The sequence below is a fragment of the Anguilla anguilla genome, chromosome 4 (assembly GCF_013347855.1).
Source record: "Anguilla anguilla isolate fAngAng1 chromosome 4, fAngAng1.pri, whole genome shotgun sequence".
Classification (NCBI taxonomy): domain Eukaryota; kingdom Metazoa; phylum Chordata; class Actinopteri; order Anguilliformes; family Anguillidae; genus Anguilla; species Anguilla anguilla.
Genome location: NC_049204.1, coordinates 13,366,994 through 13,386,689, shown reverse-complemented (window position 1 = coordinate 13,386,689; position 19,696 = coordinate 13,366,994). Strand labels below are relative to the sequence as shown.

General features: G+C 40.6%; 1 protein-coding gene across 5 annotated transcripts in view; it reads left to right on the top strand.

Annotated features, from left to right (window-relative positions):
* The window catches only part of LOC118226089 (amphiphysin-like), an 87,629-nt gene that overhangs the window by 38,034 nt on the left and 29,899 nt on the right, over nucleotides 1-19,696 (top strand). For all 5 annotated transcript variants that reach the window (XM_035415382.1, XM_035415381.1, XM_035415380.1 and 2 more), the window contains exons 5-11: nucleotides 1,950-2,045; nucleotides 3,829-3,936; nucleotides 6,152-6,237; nucleotides 8,788-8,863; nucleotides 17,181-17,263; nucleotides 18,636-18,777; nucleotides 19,237-19,365. In XM_035415382.1, coding sequence (XP_035271273.1) covers nucleotides 1,950-2,045; nucleotides 3,829-3,936; nucleotides 6,152-6,237; nucleotides 8,788-8,863; nucleotides 17,181-17,263; nucleotides 18,636-18,777; nucleotides 19,237-19,365 — 720 coding nt within the window. The remainder of the gene's footprint in view (nucleotides 1-1,949; nucleotides 2,046-3,828; nucleotides 3,937-6,151; nucleotides 6,238-8,787; nucleotides 8,864-17,180; nucleotides 17,264-18,635; nucleotides 18,778-19,236; nucleotides 19,366-19,696) is intronic.

Sequence of the window (19,696 nt, the reverse complement as noted above, 5' to 3'; positions counted from 1 at the left end):
CTCTGCAGTGGCACAGTAACAGGTTGCCATTTTTGGACACCAGAACGCAGGATTTGCCCACAGGATACAATCCATTTTCTGAAAGAATTATTGGCGCTCGACAGCATCCTCATGTTTCATATGTTTTCACGTCGGTCTTGAAACCCCGTAAAAGCAGTAAATAGCAGCTTTTTCTGGAAATGGATTTCCACTCAGCGATGGTAAGTTGAATGGTCTCTAAGAGCTCCTTCTGTAGAATGGACCACTTTTCTTAGGTTTGAGAGGGGAGGTGCTATGACTTTTGTTGACAATACATTATGGTCCTAGATTAGCCCTTAAACGTGAGTGCGCTGTATCGATCCTGCTTTGCAACGGCATCTGTACGGGGCAGCCTGTTTGTGCCATCTGCAGCTCAGAAGAGTTTTTGGGAGGCTTCCAATCATTATTAAGTGTAGGAAATTGCAGGGCCAAGCTTAGCGTGCATTTAACAAAACTCTCAGAATGTTCCAGAAGAGGAACTCATTTCTAAAGGGACGACCTCAAAGGCCAGCGCACGCTGGGCGGGGGTTTTTGGCTGTGCGCTACGTCTGCGTAAATCATCTTTGAGGAGAGGATCTACTCCCCTCGCTCTGTAGCCGCGGCAGTTGGCTCCCTCTGTGTATCCACCGCGTGGCGCAGTAGTCAGAGTCAAAAAGCATGACCCTGCAGAATGTGGCCTTGGACTGTACCGTGCTTCAGACGGCCTGGCCGTTCCCGAAAGGGGTCCGCTGTCATTATGAAGGCCCCTTTCACGTGCAGTGCACCGCCAGCCAGTTCGTACTGAGGCAGCGCTTCGCTGAGGCAGCGTTTCGCTGCGGGAGCACCCCTCGGTGATTTACGATGCACCGCTGCATCATTTAGCCGCTCAGCCGGGGTTCCCCCAGAGGCTCGGTGTGGGAAAAGCCCGACGCTCTGGGCCACTGAACTGTACACAGTGAAGGACTTTGGCAAAGCACTGTTCTCCACAATATGTCGCTTATTTAATTTCCCTCTCGATTCTATGCAGGTTTATATTTAAAGTTTGAAATTGTTTTTAAATATTCATGCAGTGGTATATATCCTCCTAAGGGTTTTTTGTTCCCTGTTTGGGGTCATGAGTCTCTGCTCTTAATTTCAAGAACCATACATTCTACTATGTTGAAACCTGCACTACAAGGGATTATATATATAATTCTAAGTATCAATATAACAATCCAAAGAAGAATTTACCCCACCCACTGGTAATCAAGCAATGAGATTCTTAGCTGTTTTCAGCAATTGATGTGTAAATTATTTTGATTCATTATTATCTTATGAAATACCAATCACGAAAATATGCAACATTTGTACACCTCTAAGAAGAAACATCCAGAATTTGTTGTTAAAATATAGAAGGTAGATTAAAGTCTGTCTGCGAAGCTGAAGATTACATATTATTGTATTCTTTGAGTTTATTTATATTGTTAATTTTTTACTGTTTGTGATTTTTCTGATATTATCTGTTTCATAAGTGTTCTTGTTTTCCCCTACTCCCACTCCCGAAAAAGCAAATGGTCATTAAAATGGGTCATTTAACTATTTTTAATCAATCATCTGCACATTAATAGAATTGTGATTTAGTAAGAAGTTTTCCCTTTGCAGCACTGAGTCACCCATTCTCAGGACCCCAGGTGTGTGCTCCTGCTTATTCCTATAAATAACACGGAATGGAAAATTCTAGAACTAAACAGGAGTCCTTCTGTCTGTAAAATAGAACTCATTTTTCTCATCCTGTCAAGGTTAGCTTGGGTAGTGACTGAGATTGTTTCTCAAAATATAAATATGCGACGCAGAATTGACTTGGTATTCATGAAATAAAGTTTGTCAGCTGTTGATATAGCCTCTAAAAAGATCTGACGATATGAATATCATGTGTCTCTGTGCTTGTCCTCCTCCAACTTTTCTCTCTACAGAATTGTGATGCGCTGTGGGAAGACTTCCATCAGAGGCTGGTGGACTCGTCACTTATCACCTTGGATACCTATCTTGGGCAATTCCCCGACATTAAAGTATGAAGCCATTTGTCAGTCTTATTTGGCCTCTCAGTCAAAAACCACATACAAATATACTCCTTGCATGTCTGTCACAAGAGTGAACTACCCATTCAGCCTCTGTGTTAGCATAAATACATGAGGTCTGGAGCCTGAAATTGAAGAATAGACTAGAATAGACTAGTCCTAGACATGTATAGAATTAATTAGGAATTAGAATATTACCAGTATAAATAGTAGTACTTTTAAAGTACCTTTAATTATGGTACAGTTGTTTAGATAGCCTTAACACTGGTTGGAATGAAAGACATTCTGGGAAATTTCAAATGGGAACGTCTCACTTTTGCTGTTTTATCTAACAAGGTAGTTTTTCCTCATTGAAAAGCAATATTTCAGCTATTTGTGATAATATTCTCTGTCCTTTGAAAAAAAAAAAAATCTCCCTTTGTTCTGCATTGCTGCCTGATGGTTTTTCATCATTTGCCTCCAGCTTCCTCAATCAATCATCCGGTGGGGAGACTCTTCCTTTTGCTGTTATGTTATGAGAGTGCGGTGCAGGCTGGGAGATTCGGAGGAGACTGCATGCGCACAGAGCACGTCTCCTTACAGCATGTGTGCCCCTCCCCTTTGGGGTTAGAGGCTGTGTGGCCAATTTTAGCAATTCGGTAACGAGCCATTAAGAGATTGGCTTCTGAAGCGTAATGGAGCATCCCATGTGCTGCGTGTGGGTTTGCGCACGTATGTTTCCTGCAGTGTTACTTACATAAGTTACTTATTGTAAACCGTACCTGATTCTGTTATAGTGTAGATACCATTTAACTATTTTATGTAATTTAAACTGGCTTGATTCAAGTTGAAGAAAGGGAGGTCAGTGTTCCGATGTTTAATCTCAGAGGCAGATGTGTTTAATCATGTCCATTTCAAAGATGATGATATTCGCTGGGTGAATGCCATCTGGATATTTTTCATTGAATATGCTGGTCTGGTACTGCCTTGCTGACACATTTCGAGACTGTATAACTAGTCAAAGGGAAAAGGGATACTGTCTCTCTTTTGAAATGTGTGAGAGAGAGTGCAGCAACTACTCACCAAAAATAGGGGCTAGACAAGAAAAACTTGTGACATTCTGTGTTAACCCTTTGTATGTTAGGCAAATAATTATTACCCTTATCCATGTACCTCTTAGACACAGTAAGATGCTCTTGATAGGTTTATTTCGGCAGTAAGACTACACTAAGACACTGGAATTTTCCATACTTCACTGACATAAAAGACAGTATCTCGGCTGTATTTCTACTGAATGAATAGCGTCGAAGGACCCTTTTGCATGAAATCTATTGGATTTCACTTTATAATGCACGCATATCATTAAGACAGTAATTATATCTTCATGTTGTGCCTTGAGCTTAGGTAGCATTGCCATTGGTTGGTTTGGAGCCTTCATCCTTTTACGGCTACTATTTGTTACGGGCAAACAGAGGCTTCTTATTTGCAGCAGGCTGCTCTGGTCCTGTAATCTTTTGTACCAAGCGCAGACATCATCAACCCTCCCTGCCTGTGACTTTTCTAGAATACACAGAACTCCGACTTATATTTTTCCACTCTGAAAGCACACTAGAAAAATGTGATTTTGAAGTAATTTGTATGAGTCCAGAGCACAAACAGGCGTTGCCTCTTATGTTCGTGATGACAGAGACTCAGGAACCGTACAGTACATTGCTATGGAAACAAGATGAATCCTTTGTTGTATGCTGATGCAGGCTGCCTCCTAAACCTTTATTCATTGCTTGTGCCTCCACAGACTCGTATTGCGAAAAGAAGCCGGAAGCTAATTGACTATGACAGTGCGAGGCATCACTTGGAGACTTTGCAGGCCTCCAACATACGAAATGAGCGCAAAATCTCAAAGGTAAGCTCAGAAAAAGAGAGAGAAAAAAACGCCCAAGAGAAGGTTTGTATTGACGCACAATAAGAAGTAGTGATGAGAGAGTTTCATTAACCCGATAATGGATGAATGCAGCTGTCATCATTCCCTTGCTGAATTGTGCACTGCAGTCATAAGACTCCACTTGCCATATTAAAATGCGTCTGTTCAAACCAGTCAGTTATTGACAGAACATGGTTGCTCCACCTAATTTGGGATTTATGAAGCCTCACTCAGTCAAAAAGCAATGTGAAGATTCATTGGAGAAATGAATAAATATTTTACTTTTAAATATTGTATGTATGCACATTTTAAAAGGAACTGCTGGAATGATGTTACACACTTTCATCTCATTGAGTATGTAGAGTAGATTGCTGCTCTTTCCAGAACATCATTCTTACTGATATGCGTCTTTTTCCTGCGACTTGGTTAACGTAATTACTGTATTCAGAAAAACCTTTCAAAGCACTTTTTGACAGCCAAATTATACAGGTTTACAAGCTTTTTTTTTTAAAAAAAGAAAAATGTAGCATTCATGCATTATTCAAACAAAATCAAACACATTTCTTTGATCAAGGATCAATTCTGGATGATCTACAAGTATTCTTCAGTACTTTCCTTATCTAATTTTAAAAGGTCCAGGAACCTGGATTCAATTTGTTGTTATACTCCCCTGAAGTGACAATTGATTGTGTTAATATTTATTTCACTTTTTTTTTTTTCTCAATTTTAACCATTTGATTGTAATAAACACTATTAGATTATCCTGACCAGTTCAGCAGACAAGGGCAGGGTACGCATATATTCTCGCTCATTAATATTCATATCTGTAAGACACCTCATATGTAAACCATTCCTTGTTGCTAGCGTGAGTAGTTCAGTGCAGTAACATTAGAATGCCAGACAACACAAAAGTAAGCAACGTAAGTTGTAGAACTATACCATTGTATAGTTAAACCTGCAAATCATTATGTGTAAAAACATTGTAGCACTGAGCTACTGTACACTAACATTAGTCTAAACAGCAGTCTCAAACCCCTCGCATTACAGGATTTAATTCCACATATCTAAGCTTGAAAGCTATTTTATTATAACTAGCTAACTAACAGTAGGCCTACTTACTGATCGATCACACGTCTGTTCACACATCTGTTCATTAGCAGCAACAGTAGGGAGAGGTGAAGGGAGGGAAAGCACTGGACCATGCCTCAGTGCTTGCTTTTTTGCAAAGCCACATTGTTTGTGTATAGTTGGTGAAGTCCTCTTCACGAAAATGGGCACTACAAATATTAACTGTAGGGGACATTGCAATATTGCAGTGCCCATGGGCCTCCAGAAATGAAACCCTTTTCTTATGGTCTCTTTGTTTTTTTGAAAAGATAAAAAAACAGCTTATTGGTTTTCTTCATCCAGAGAAGGCACAATGCTTAGGCATTTCCAGAGGGCATTTCACCGGTCGTAGAGTTTTAGTGATGCACACTGTACCCAGCTAACCCCACCCACTGAAAGCCTGGCGTTTAGCCAAGGGGGAAAGCAATCAAGTCTTGGCACAGGCGTTTTCCCCCCTTTTTTTGTAAGAATCATTTAAAAATATTCCTGGGTCATTTGTGATTGCAAAATAATATTAAAACAACACATCAGTAAAGAATTCACTGATTTCAGTTTCCTGGGCCTTTAATATGAATTTGATTTTTCTGGAACTGCTATAGAGTTAGCATTGCCGGTATGGTCCTTACCCACGTGAATATTCCTGTTGCGCATTTCAGTGTTTCGGTCAGGGGTTTTAAATAATGCACCAACCATCTGTATTATTTTGGAAAGGTATATCTTCATTGCTGTTAGATGTAAATAAAACGTTATGGTTGAGCCCCTAACAATAGCCCACGGAGTGAAATGTAGCAACATCAAGTACAGCCTACAAAGTTCACAAGAAAATAAAGAAAGAAATACGCTAATATCTTTTCAAATAAAGAAATATCATAATAACAGAAACAGAAACATCATAAAATCATAGTTATATACTATTGCATGGTAATATAAATTCATTATCTCTGTTTACCGAAAGTCAAAAACATAATAAATGTTTTACATGTCTTAAGAACCTTAAAAAAGAAAACTTAATGGCTTCCAGGAAACCTTAAAGCGCTCAAGGTGGTTGCATCCTTGAGTGATGTCTTACACAGCCAATCTATACTCACAGGCTGAAGAGGAGTTCAACAAAGCGCAGAAAGTGTTTGAGGAGCTGAATGTCGACCTTCAAGAGGAGCTACCCTCTCTATGGGACAGGTAGGGAAACAAGCTGTCTCTACCTAATTTTAACTATGTACCCAGTTCTGTACTGTTGAAGAAACACCAATTCACAAATAGATGACAATCACAGAATTGTTTTTTATATAAACAAGAATAGTGCTGTATAAATATTTTCTGCTGGAAAACCACTTGTCATGGTTGGCTAATTAGGTATTACCACAAAGAAATACATAGGGCTCAAAGATTTGAGGACCTTACCATCAGACTTTGAAAGGAAAAAAGGTTGGTGAGATTTAAAAGAAACAGAAAGCATGTACAGTGCAGAATTATGGAAACTGCCCTTGTGAAGAAAAATGACACTCTGCTACCCCCTACTGTCTGAACCCCACAAGCATTTCCCTCTGGCTGGCAGAGTCTCTCCCGCAGAGGCAAATGCTTCAACTGAAACCCTAAATCACTGTAATGAGGCAGATATTAGTACTGGGTGATTCTGCATTCAGACCTGCGTTACTCAGCCCTCTGTTATGCAGTAGTCATTTTATGTTCCGTCAGAAGTGGTTTCTGAAAAAAATATTTCCTCTCCAAAACTCAAGGGGTATTTAATATGATTTTGTTCAAACCATCTCTTGATTCTGATCTCATTTTTGAGTTGTGTTAGAGATCGCTGTATGTGATTTACATTTGCTTAGATTTTCAGGGAATATTCCATTTGATTATAATGCGCGCTGGTCAGGGTACAAATAACGTTGGTACTATATGCCTGAAATGGCACATGGTAGAGAAAACCACAACAATAACCGAAAAACATTTCACAGCGTACAATCTGTTATCAATAGATAGATTCCCGTTATGGAATTGGGACAACTTAGCGGCCCTTAATTGATGACGAACCCCACCATTTTGCAATTCTGCATAGTCGAGATAAAAGGTGTCGTCCAGCGGGGCTCCCATTAATGAATTTAACTGGCTGGCACTACTGCGCCAGAGATAAGAGCCGTTCCCAGTGTGAATAATTCAACGGGCCCAGCGGTGTCCTGTGTTGCCCTGCCATTTCCCCTCCGACGCGGCGCGGGGAGCCTGTCTCCGGCAGCCTGCGCGCCGTGGCGATCGCGGCATTCCGTCCTCCTGTGCCGTCAGCCTCTCTCAGCCGCGAGGCATCCCAAGCCGTTCGGTCAGTGCGCGTACGGCCATCGGCTGTCGCGCTTCGCTGTGCTCCTTGTGCTGCGCTGAATCAGGGATGCTCTTGCAGTCACTCGAGTACTGAGAAGCTCGGCACCCCGGACGGTGACGGCAGCGTGAGACGCCAGAGGGACGTCTCAGGGTCTGGTTTGGTTTTAATGTTGATGCGGTGGCAGGCCTGATCCCTGGCCCTCATTTAATTCTGCCCCGCCCCCTTGCCTTGCCTAAAATATAACGGCAGTCACGTCTCGTCTGTTGAGACGCACAATATCGTAACATAACATAGCACGAGAATAGGCCTCTCATTTTCTTACCAGTAAAGGGCATCTGGTGCTCACCATTTACCAACAAACTAGATAGTATCCAGCACTGTATCACACCTGGTCTTGAAAAGCCACTGAGTTTCTGACTTTCTACTACATGACCTGGCAAGCTGTTGTATGCAAATTAGCTAATGAATATTTAAAACTGCAAATTTGCATATTAGTTAAAACCCTTTTTTCTCAGTGGACTATGTCAAAGTTCATTTTTCTGTTTAAATGTAATAATAACTCAATAGCTGGTAATTTAAAGAGGGGTTTTTCTAAATGTTGTATTATTTCTGAATAATTATTTTTAAAAAACACTATGCATATGCCAGGAAATTCAGATTTGTTTTTGCTTTTTTTCCACATAAAATACCCAATAAAATAGAAATGACAAAATATATTTTAAAAATACTTCTGTAAATTATCAGCTATTTGGGTTAAGAAGCATCAGGTTAATTTTGGCAGCTACAGTATAGTTATAAGTTGGAACTATAATGTTTTTCATACAGGAAAAATGTTCTCTATAGAAAATGGCCATTAAAGGTTATTCGTTATAAAATCACACACATGATTGTATTTATTTTCCATAAATACAATCTGAAATGACATATAATACATGCACCTGTGGTGCCAGCCCTTAAATGGTGATGAGCAGGGTGCTGTCGCTGGCCTCCCAGTTGCGGGGTACATATTGTTTGACATCTCTGCCTGACCCTCCAGCTTCTTCTCAAACATAGAAGAGGCGTGCACTTTTATCGTCATCCTTAACAGCAGGGCTATATTTACTGCCATGTATATTTTGGGGGATAATGTTCCAGAATACTCTAAACCATTTGGTTGTGGGGGGGGGGGGGGGGGTATTGGGGTATTTCTACACCTTTTTTTAAGGCAGATCAGGGCAACACGGGTCATGGTGTTCTCTGGTGTTCACTTTTTTTTACAACGTTTGAAGATTTATATTTTTCTAAAAAAAATGTTTTGCTGTTTTGTTTCTCATTATTTTTATCCTTGAGTGTAGGGGTTTTAAACGTGGCATTATTGGGCCGCTTTGTACGAAGTCTTTTTAAAACATATTTTTCATCTCTGTTTTTGACTGCAGTCGGGTGGGCTTTTACGTGAACACCTTCAAAAATGTTACACACCTGGAGTCCAAGTTCCACAGAGAAATTGCACAGGTGAGTAATGGACCGGTCGCTGTTTCCTAAGAGGCTGATGCCTGGATGATGACACTAAATGCCTGCTGCCAGTATTCCAGTGAAGATTTGCTCTTTGTTCTTGCTGTGTATCTCAGTGTGCTACTAGGGTCAACCCAGGTCTCACAGAAATGTTAATGTTATGCAATTATAGTCACTATAGTTACCTGGGCCTTTTAGCATCTATGCATAGTGCATCTTGTTTTCAATATTTACTTCAGGCTTGTCAAAATTATTGGCTACAGCCCTTGCAACTGCAGCTAATTTTGTGCTTGGTTCATATATGGGTATATAGGGTTCCTAAGACCAATGTTTAACAGTCATACTGGACGGATATCTTCAAAATTTCTTGATTGCAGCTGTACTGACTTGAAGCAGGATACCTACGGGATTTAAATGTTCCCCCGGGCCACTGAGTCCCATTAACCTTCTGCCTCTATTTATATTCAGTTTCGCTCCTTTAAATACTGCATATCGATATTAGTCACGCATCACAGACAGGCAGACAAATCTTGTTTGTATTTCCTCAGCTCTCTCTATATAATTGTTTTCATTTGAAGGCACTCACTGTAAATTCCCTCCTGAGACTGAGCCAACTCCAGGAGGACTCCTTTGACACTTTTGTTTTTGCAGTGTATTAGTATTAGTTTCTGTGTTGGCTGCCTCTGCTGATTTTATGTGTGTATGACATATATAGAGTTACGTTCCTCATGTGCCTTGTTCATTAGAGTGTATAGCAGTCATGTGGACAGATTGTGTTTTAGGGCAATGCACAGCGCTAGGTCATCGCTGTACCAGCACGCCTATGTTAATGGAGCAAACTGAGTGTCATTAACCCTGCCGTCTTATTTTCGCATCACAAACCTAATGCAGTCACTGTTTCTGAAGGTTTTTCACCTCAGTAACTTTTGGGGCAAACAGCACACATTAAGGGGTTTGCTAGAGTCCAGAGAAATAATCTTGTTGCAATGTATATTACAGCCTGCTACCAAGAGGTTGATGGAGCCTCTATTTCAACCCAAGAGTCTAACAATCATTGGTAACACTTTACAGTATGTTGCAGCTATACCTGTATAAATTGTTGCTCATTTGGTAACAAGAGGTCATTACTGAGTAACTCCAACAACAAATAACTGTTTTTTCATATTACCTGTGTTGAGTTACTGCATAATAACCTCTTGTTACCAAATTAGTTATAATTTAACTACACAGGTATAGCTGCAACTTAGTGTAAAGTGTTACCCGATCATTCCATTAATTACAGCAATCATTAATCATTCAATTAATCATTCAATCTTTCAACTCAGTTAATCATTCAATTACTACTTAATCAGGCACATGGACAGAATGACAGCTGAATGTTTATTTTCATTGAGACTTAAATAAGGAGTTGCAGGTTGTGTTTTTTGTTGTGGTTGTTGTTGTTTTTGTTGTTGTTGTTGCGCAACAGTAGAAAGCTATTGCACCAAACCGTTAATGTCTTCCAGCAATGCCCTAAGCTCCATTACTGGGGTTAACATCGATCTCCATCTACACTCATATAATAGTCTGTAGCAAAATACCAAGTTATCTCTGGTTCTGCCCGACTCTGTTGACAGTCTAATCTTCCCATGCAGATGCATCTCTCAGATGTTCTGTATACCTTATTTTCCTGCTCTGGCAGTGAGTTACAATGTTTACTACAGACGTCTTTGAAAAAAATGGCTGTCATTCTCAGTGATATAGCCTCTTATTGATCCACATTTTTAATAAGAATATCTGTAATATCTGTACCAACCTATGCCTCTGTTAAATCATAATTTAAAGCGTGCTGTCTCTCACAGCTCCCTGTTCCTCTCATAATATCTGACAGTTTGTCCTGAGGTTTAAAGATGTGTTTTGAGATATGCCAAATAAATTATATCCATTGGCAGGCAATGTACCAGTAGGGTATTGTATTATTTCTTATCTGTCTTGATATTGTCTAAGTGTAATTTTATTGGTTTGCACTGATGAATACATCATTATTCATCATGCGAGTATACAGCCTGATATTTCCCAATACCGCATTACCCAAGAACCCCCTGCATGATCCAGTGTGGAGTGCAGTGGTATACAAGGATACGGAGCATACTGTTTGTGAAGTAGCTCCATTAGATTAGCTAAGTGGATTCCACGGTTTGCTTCGATGAAATGCAATTTCTGTAATTTCACCCGGAATTTTATTTTAAGCATTCTGTTTGCCACTCCAGTTGAACATCATTGATTGTTTTCTCGGTTGCCGTGGAGAAGTCAAATCACCGATGCTGTCAGTGTGCTGATTGGCCTATTGCACATTATTTATAGCTATGCTGTAGAGTTCCAGGCATGTCATCGGAGGACAGAAACTAAGCATGCAACAATGCTGCAATCACAGACACCACACAATTTTAGCTATATGCAGAAATTATATTACTATTCTAGTAAGAATGGCTTAAAATTATGTTATGTTAAAATGATGTATGTGTAAATTAAATATTTTATTATTGAATGTAAGATAAGAAGAAAACATCATTACAGCATTATGCCTTTAATATCCTATTTAGTGAGTTCAAAATGTGCTAATACTACTAATACTACTTCTAATAATAATAATAACAATAATAATAATAATTGTTTTCTGGTGGGTATGTTTTTTTGGGTATGCTAATATACACAGGCCAGCAGACAAAAAAATCTAATCTACATTCAAATTTGCATTCTGCATTGATACATAAATTCTGAGAACATTTGTAATGTGAATATATAGAATATCAAGCTTCTAATAAATTGTCTGTGTTTCCCCAGTGCCCATGATACATTGGACCAATGTATCATTGGCGAGTTAATGGCCTACCATGCCTGAAAGTTTTGCTCATCCTTAGTTGACTCGGGAGAGGCCAACACTGCACAGGATATGATGTGCCCCATGAGATTAATATTGCATGTCGCCCTGACTCTACAACTGCTGTTTACGGGTTCAGAGGGCTGAGGGCTAAGCTTTCCAAAATGGTGGACTTTTTGCCATTCTGATGACGAGCAACCTCTGCAATATCCCCCTCAACACCATGTATCACTCCTAGCATCTGCAATTTATGACGGAAGTACCGACTGTTCCTAAAGTGCTGAGATACTTCACTTTTACTTTATGTCAGTCCCTGGTGCACTGGTCTATGCCTCAGATTTTATATGGCAGTATACAGTGTTGTCTGTCTGAAATGGCATTTTTGTTGATGCAGGTCTCTAATGGCATATTGACACTTGCTATATCTCTGACACACACACACACCCACGCACACAATCACATGTGCAAACAAACACACACACCCACTGAACAGAGCCTGCAGCAAGAGCAGATGTCACCAAGATTTATGGATCGAACTTACATCATGACAATGGTCCTTTTCCATGCCTTCCAACTTGCATGCATTGTTATACAGTAGCAGGAACGCAGTTCGAGGTTAAAATACGCAGATATGATGTAATACAATTAATCCGATATAACATTCCATATTGGACAAACCATATTAACTGTGCTACTGCTGTTTGCTCAGGTCTTCCGATATCTATGGACCTGAAGGCTGTGCATTCTTTCATAATGAAACATACTGTGCATGTTTAAATCTTTGTGTCGTAAACCTATGCAAGATTTCACAATTTTGTTATTTTGAACTAATGCCTTCGCCATTTCCGAAAGCTTTGCAATTCAACAGCTCTCTGCCAATGGGCCCAACATTCTCCTCTCTGTTAGGCAATAACCATCAGTCCAAAACAGTCCTGCCCTCATGCGGTGTCTGTTAGTAGGGCCCACTGCCTTCAAACTGTTTCAGATCCGACTGCCATTCGAGTTCTCATCACTTCGCCACCCCGTGCTGTGCGGTTGGCTTGCAACTGTAGGTGAACAGAGAACTAGAACAGAAAGCAAAGGGCCTCGGTTCTTAATGAGAGCATCAATGTAACCACTACAGCCGGGCCTTTTCTCCGTCTCTCACAGTTTGAGCACTGCTGCACTCTCAGTAATATCAGCAACAGCCATTCCCTGGCTTTTATATTGGGAAGCGAGGCTGGGGGGAGCTAAGTGATTTTGCGGTGCTGGCAGGCCTGCTTTTGTTTACTGCTGCGCTGCGATGGGCTCCACAAGGTGTCTGTGTACTCTTAAAAGTGACAGAGTAGAGGAAACAGCTCAGCTTCTTTTTGCACAGAGAATGCTTTCTTTGGTGCCTCCAGGCATGTGCCATCTGCCCAAGCACCAGAATGCGCCTCTTACACGGAATGACACTTTTAGCATGTGCTTCGCGGTGACAACATGCGGGCTGACGCCGTCGTAACACATGCTCGTTAACACAGATATAAGCTTTCCCCCCACCCACACGGGTATGCACGCGCACTTTTACACAATAACATTTTTAGCATTTTAACATTTTTTTGCAAAAATGCCGATGTACAATGGTGCGTAACCTGAAACGTGTAATCACAAGTGATGTGTGCTGGTTGCACTAGTCCTCCCTGATCTCACTGGAAAATTACTGAGATGTTCAGCATTCAGCTGCAATGCCTGAATATGTGCCTCTGCTGAGTGCTGCAATAGCCTCTTCTGCACCATACCCTAATCCAGGAACGGAATTTGTGTTCCCGGCCTTGATTATCATGCTGAATTTGCCTTAGCAGCAAGCGGAAACTGATTCAATTAGGTACAATTTCAGGTTGTCAGATGAGGTTTCTGTTTGGCACACAGCAACTGCAACTGCACAAAAAAATGCAATTCCAGTACAGTTATCGATTTGCATTGTCTGTTCCCAATAATTCTAATAAAAAGTCTGTCTGTTCTCAATAATTTCATTTGGCTCTTGAAAGAGCACTTCGCTTTTATTTCACCACATTTTGAAATGACACAGACTTCCTCTGTGTGGAAAACAAAAAAAAAATGACACACTTGAATGGCTGCTGGATGTCTCATTTTGTTAAGGCCCCACACCAGTGGATTAGCCTCACAATTGGCGATTGCATTGGCCAGGGAATGGGAGGGTTCAGTCGAATAGGGTTTTGCGTATATCGCTATCTAGCGACCCCTGGTGGTCAATTGGGCGCCGGCAGATTGTAGACAAAAGCTGCATATGAAAGGTCTTCCTCCGACTCCACTCTATGCTGAGCTCTATGCTTAGCTGTAGTCTGCAGTGTGAAAAGAAGCAAATGGCAACACCATGTATTTCAGAGGAGAATCATGGATGTCTACAGTGTCATGAATCAGCAGTGAGGTTCATGTACGCCGCTGCTGTTGTCAACAATTGGCCAGTCCAAATTGGGGTGGGAACTGGATAGGCTGAGCCCTGCACTGGGTGCCAAATAAAAAAATGAATTAATGATGCGAGCAAGCGAATGCCCGACGATATCACTTTGTAAAGTGTCCTGATAGGACCCGATAGTGTCACAGAGTCACCAAATGGGAACCAACCATCTGGCGGAGTGGGCATTTGCCCTCTTTCCCCAGCCTTTTTCTATTATTTTCTGGGTGAAAATTAGTGAGTAGTACCTAAGTTTTATTACAGAAAATTATAATTAAAAATTATTGTCATTGTCTGATCAGTTCCGGTGGCAGCGCCTGCTTATTGATTTGGTGACACAGACCAATCAGCCATGCAACTTCTTTTCTCCAGCCATGCAACTTGTTTCTAGGTCCGTGAATTACTAGAAGCATCATAGAGAAGCCGATGTTTCTCCGTTTCATGTATTAGCTTCTCTTCGCCCATGTCCGTGATGTCTCTTGAGCATGAAAAAAATGCAGAAGTTCAAATGCAGTTCCACCAATAGCAAGACTTTGGTGGCGGGGCACACCAGCGAAATGTTGTTGAAATAGAGACAAAGTGAGCGATGAGACAGAACTGAACGACATCACACTCCATGTTCATTGTTGCATGCAACCAGTGAGGACAATAGAAAGTTATGTTTTCAATTCATTTATTTATTTATTTATTTTGTGTTGCTCATTCTTGCTCTGTTGCATTGCGTTATGTTAAGGTTCATTAATTGACATGAAAATCTTCGACGAGGATTTTAAAAAGAGCTTTATAGCACCAGAGGGCAGTTTTGGATACCTCATCTGACAATGTTATTGTCAAGATGGGATAGTAGATGGGGTCTTGTTAACATTAAGCTGAAATTGTATTTTTCATAGTGCCAGTTTAAGCAGAGGTGTTCTTTGGTAAGTCATTTCACACTGTATGAAGCTGTAATCATTTTTAAATCTTTTAAAGCTCTTGCTTGAGCTCTGCTGTGAATGATTGCTTCTGAAAATGTTTTTAGGCCTCTGGCATTTCATGACATGCTTTTTTGTTTTCTTCTACGTTGGTTATTACTCTATATGGTTATTGTATAATTGTTCTTTGTGCGATTCAGTTCAATGCATTCGGAAGACATAGCAAATATATTTCTAACTAGATAAAAGCCATGGATTCCTCGTACTTCATTCTCACATAAAATGTTACTAATGAGTATTGTTTATGTGCCTTTGTGACTTGATTTATTTTAAAAAATGTAAATTTTGTACAACAGCAAAGGTACACACTTTGTGATTAGTTATTGCTCTACAGCGGCGTGCTGAACAACAGGACCTTCATCCTTCACCCGGGCCAAATACGTCAGCAATAGGCACCATCTGCACTGCATGTTGTTAGTTGCATTACAGTCAATGAAGTGGTCCTGTGGAGTCGATGGAACAGAACATAGACATTTTACCGAAACTGTATACAATTGTGTAGTATGTTCTTTACTTGCGGAGGTACATTACTAATTGACTGTGCCAAGGTCCGTTAATAGATAATCCGGTGCCCTACTGCGCAGTTTGGCTCTGGTGCAAATTTAGCAGGCTAAAAGGAGGTGGAATGACGTGGGTAAGAACCGAGTGCTTTCTTATTGCACTCTGCAATTAAGAAACGGGAGGGGAACGACTCACACTTCAAGTACCGAGTTTCCAGGAAGCAGACTGGATGCTGCTCTGTGTTTCCATGGCGATCGGTCTTTTTTACGCTGGGTCATGTCTTAACCCGTGCCACAGTAGATCGTCAATACTGGACGTGTCTACTGTTTCATGCAGGATTTGCACAATGGTTGTGAAATATTCCTTGAAATACATGATCACTTTGAAACAGTTAGTCTTGGTTTCTTATGAATGCACATGTCAAGAGCTTGGTTCGTCAAACCATTTGTTTTGTCACTACGGTCTTCTGTTTAATCTGTGTAATTTTTTTATGCTATTCTATATTCCATGGGAAAATTAGTTATTCTATTCTATTCTGTTCTATTCTCTTTTAAAATCTATACAATATGCTGGTACTAGTATGCTTTATAAGCAGCATTAGTCCAGTCTCCACTAAAAAAGAAAAACTTGGTTTGTCTTACAATTATTATTTAAATCAACTCTTGCTCTCTCTGTTAAATAAAGAATATTAAATAATATTAGCTAATGGAATATACCAGATTGAATAACTTATTTCCCTTCTGAAATTGAAAATTTATACTTGAAAATACATTTTCTTCCATAGTAACATTCAGTGATGAAGTTGACCATAGAACTATAGGAAACATAATGAAAGCAGAGGTCCAAATTACAGACACGTACAGATTAATCTGCAGTACTGTTTTGATAAATTCCACAAGAAGAGAAAGAAATTGATTGCATACTTGCCTTTTTACACAGTTGTTTGACTTTTATCCTTGTGTATTAAAAGCAGGCTTCCCAAAATTTTCAGTGTCATCCTTTGGGCTATATCAGAAATGACTCAGCCTTAGGTGTCTTCATTATCTTTTCAAATCGTGTGTATTGATTCACCTGTCTATGAAATATGCTTTAGTTAGCATTAGCAGCATGACCTGTCCCTAATACTGATGGTGTGCATAATCAGCACAGGCACTTATATCATATGATTCTCATCCTCGATGGTGTATCCTTTGATTGTCAAATGCCACCTGTTATGTTACAGACTCACTGGAGTTGGAATTGGTTTTGAGCCAGATAACAGATAATCACATAATGTGCGGTTTAGTGCAGGGGTCAATCAGCTGCCAATTAAGGCCTTGAGAACAGGCTGTGTGGATTCTTCAGCTAATCAGTGACTTAATGAACCACCGGTGCCAAGAACATCCCTAAAACCAGACCAGAGTTTGGCACCTGTGGTTTAGTGCATCTGCTTGGCATGTTTCATTGTAAACAAAAGCAATATTGGCCTTGGGAAATTGACCTCAGTCACATGCATGCCCTTTAGCTAATGCTGTGCTTTCTGTCTCCTCTGTGTCCTGGCTGCTGTAGCTCTGTCACAAGCTGTACGAGGTGATGACCAGCCTGGGGGAGCAGCATGCGGATAAGGCCTTCACCATCCAGGGAGCTCCCAGGTAGGGGTTGCCAGGAAAGGGGTCCTGTGGCAGGGAGGCCCCTGGTTCTCACTGCCTGCTGACCTGGGATCAGTTCCCATGTCAAAAACCCATCCGCTTATCGTCTGACTTTGTAATGAGGTAGATCCGAATGACATTAGGCCCAATGAGGAGACCTCATCACTATCAGGGCTGTGAGGCTGTTTGGATGTAATCCCAACCCTGTTGTATGCTCACCTTACCAAAGGTGATGTGTATACCATCCTCATTACCATTTATCTATTTACCCATCTGTCTACCTGTCTACAGGTAGGTCCGTCTACCTGCTTTATATTAATGTAGAAAATAATGGACTAAATAGTGCTTCTAAAAGTCTCAGGGGGCTGTTATGGTTGAGGTTTATTTATTGGCAGTGCAAATATAGCATTATTATACTCAAATTGAGAGTAGAGTATCATCGCAGACAGTAGATGCAGCCAGTTAGATGTTCTGTTTTCTAAATAATGTCACCACCAGCAGAATTTGCTTGTAGTATTAGTCATTCACACTGTGTTCTTTATCCGACTTTGACTGACGTTTGGCAAAGCCAAAATATTTTCTTTTGGAGCTTTTTTCCCAAGGTCAGAAATAATTTTCTGTCTGAGTCTTCTTGTATTTCATTTTTGATGATTGAGTGCAAGTAGCTTTTCGTTATTTATATAGCTCTCTGTCTTATGCAACAACCAGCTACAGCTGACTCATTACCTAGGGTCAGACCCTTATCTTGCTGTTCACTCTGTTTGACTGGCCACATAGGCAAGAGGGATAAATCCAAATGAGCTTATTTCTTAGACTACTTTCAGTAGAGTAATTAGCAGTTAATAGTCTCTTAATTAGTTTTGTGTACATGACCACTTAGAATAGTGTATGAATTTCTTTCATTAGAAGATGCTATGATGTAATTAACTGGCACATCAAAACCAACTAAGGGAGCACCTTCCAAATGCTTATTGATGGCCGGAGTGGTATTCTATTTTTCTTTATTGATGCCATTGAATTTCACATAAAACGCAACATTTATTCATAATCGATTAAATATTTATCATTTTAAAGACTGGAATAACTATGAATTGCGTGCTTTTTTTGGTCATCATTTAATGCAAAAGATGGAAAAATTTTTAATGTTCAATTTTGGGTAAAATTTGCTGATAGTTCTGTTTGCATACTTAGTGTAAGTTCATATCATGTTAAATGAAAGACAAACTACTTTTATCAAAGATTTGTTCCGATGTAACCAATGAGGATATTTCCAGCATGATCAGCATGTCTTCACGGTGGCGGTGTGTTGATCAGCGCGTTTACGGGATCAGCTGAGCACGGTCTGACCGTTACTCATCTTCCATGAATCCTGCAGTGACTCGGGCCCCCTCCGGCTGGCCAGAACGCCCTCGCCCCCCGAGGACGAGTCGCCGCCCGCCAGCCCGGTCACCGCCAGCCCCAACCACATGCTCGCGCCCGTCTCGCCTGGCCCGCCCCGACCCAAGTCGCCCTCACAGGTACGACAACAGACGAATGAAAGCATCCCTCCGTGTAGGCACAGCAACAGTAAGGCCAAGATAACGACCTCCTGGGCCCAACATCTTACCTCATGATCATAAAAAACGAAAACTTATATTTGCACATTTAAACCTCTTGATTTTATTGTCGGTGTAGTGGTAGTGGTACTAGTAGTAATGTGAGTAGTATGAGTGCTAGTAGTGATAGTAGTACTATTAATTGTAGCTCTAGTAGTACGAGTAGTAGTACTCTTAGTAGTACTAGTGGTAGTAATAATCATCATCATCATCATTCTAATGTACAATCTAGCCCATCCACCGTATTGATGAGCAGAGACAGATCCCCCCGTTAATAGTTCTGGTGGTGTAGAGGTGTGACGTCTGTGGCTGCTGCTGCTGATGATGATGAAGCGATGTTGCTATGGCCACGTTGACGTGACCCTCCCTGCTCGCGTATAGCTCAGGAAGGGTCCGCCGGTGCCGCCCCCGCCGAAGGTCACGCCCACCAAGGAGCTGCACCAGGAGCAGATCGTCAGCTTGTTTGACGATAACTTTGTCCCAGAGATCAGCATCACCACGCCTTCACAGGTAAGTCCTGCCTCCGGAGAGTCCAGATAACTATTCCTCTATTCCACCTAGTATGCTCAGGGTCTTGCCTCGAAAAAACAACACATGGCTACAACATACTTAAACAAGCCTACAGTTCCTTAAAATAAACAATATTAATACTACTACTACTACTACTATTATACATTATTAAAACATTAAATACTAGCAATAATCTTTAAAAAAAAATCTTTTAAACATTAATAGCCTATCAATATTGAACAGCAGCACAGTTCTGAGAGCATGCTGTCTTATACTGTACAAACACAACGTGCAAATACTTGAACATTCAAAAGTGCAATGTTTGCAGTTG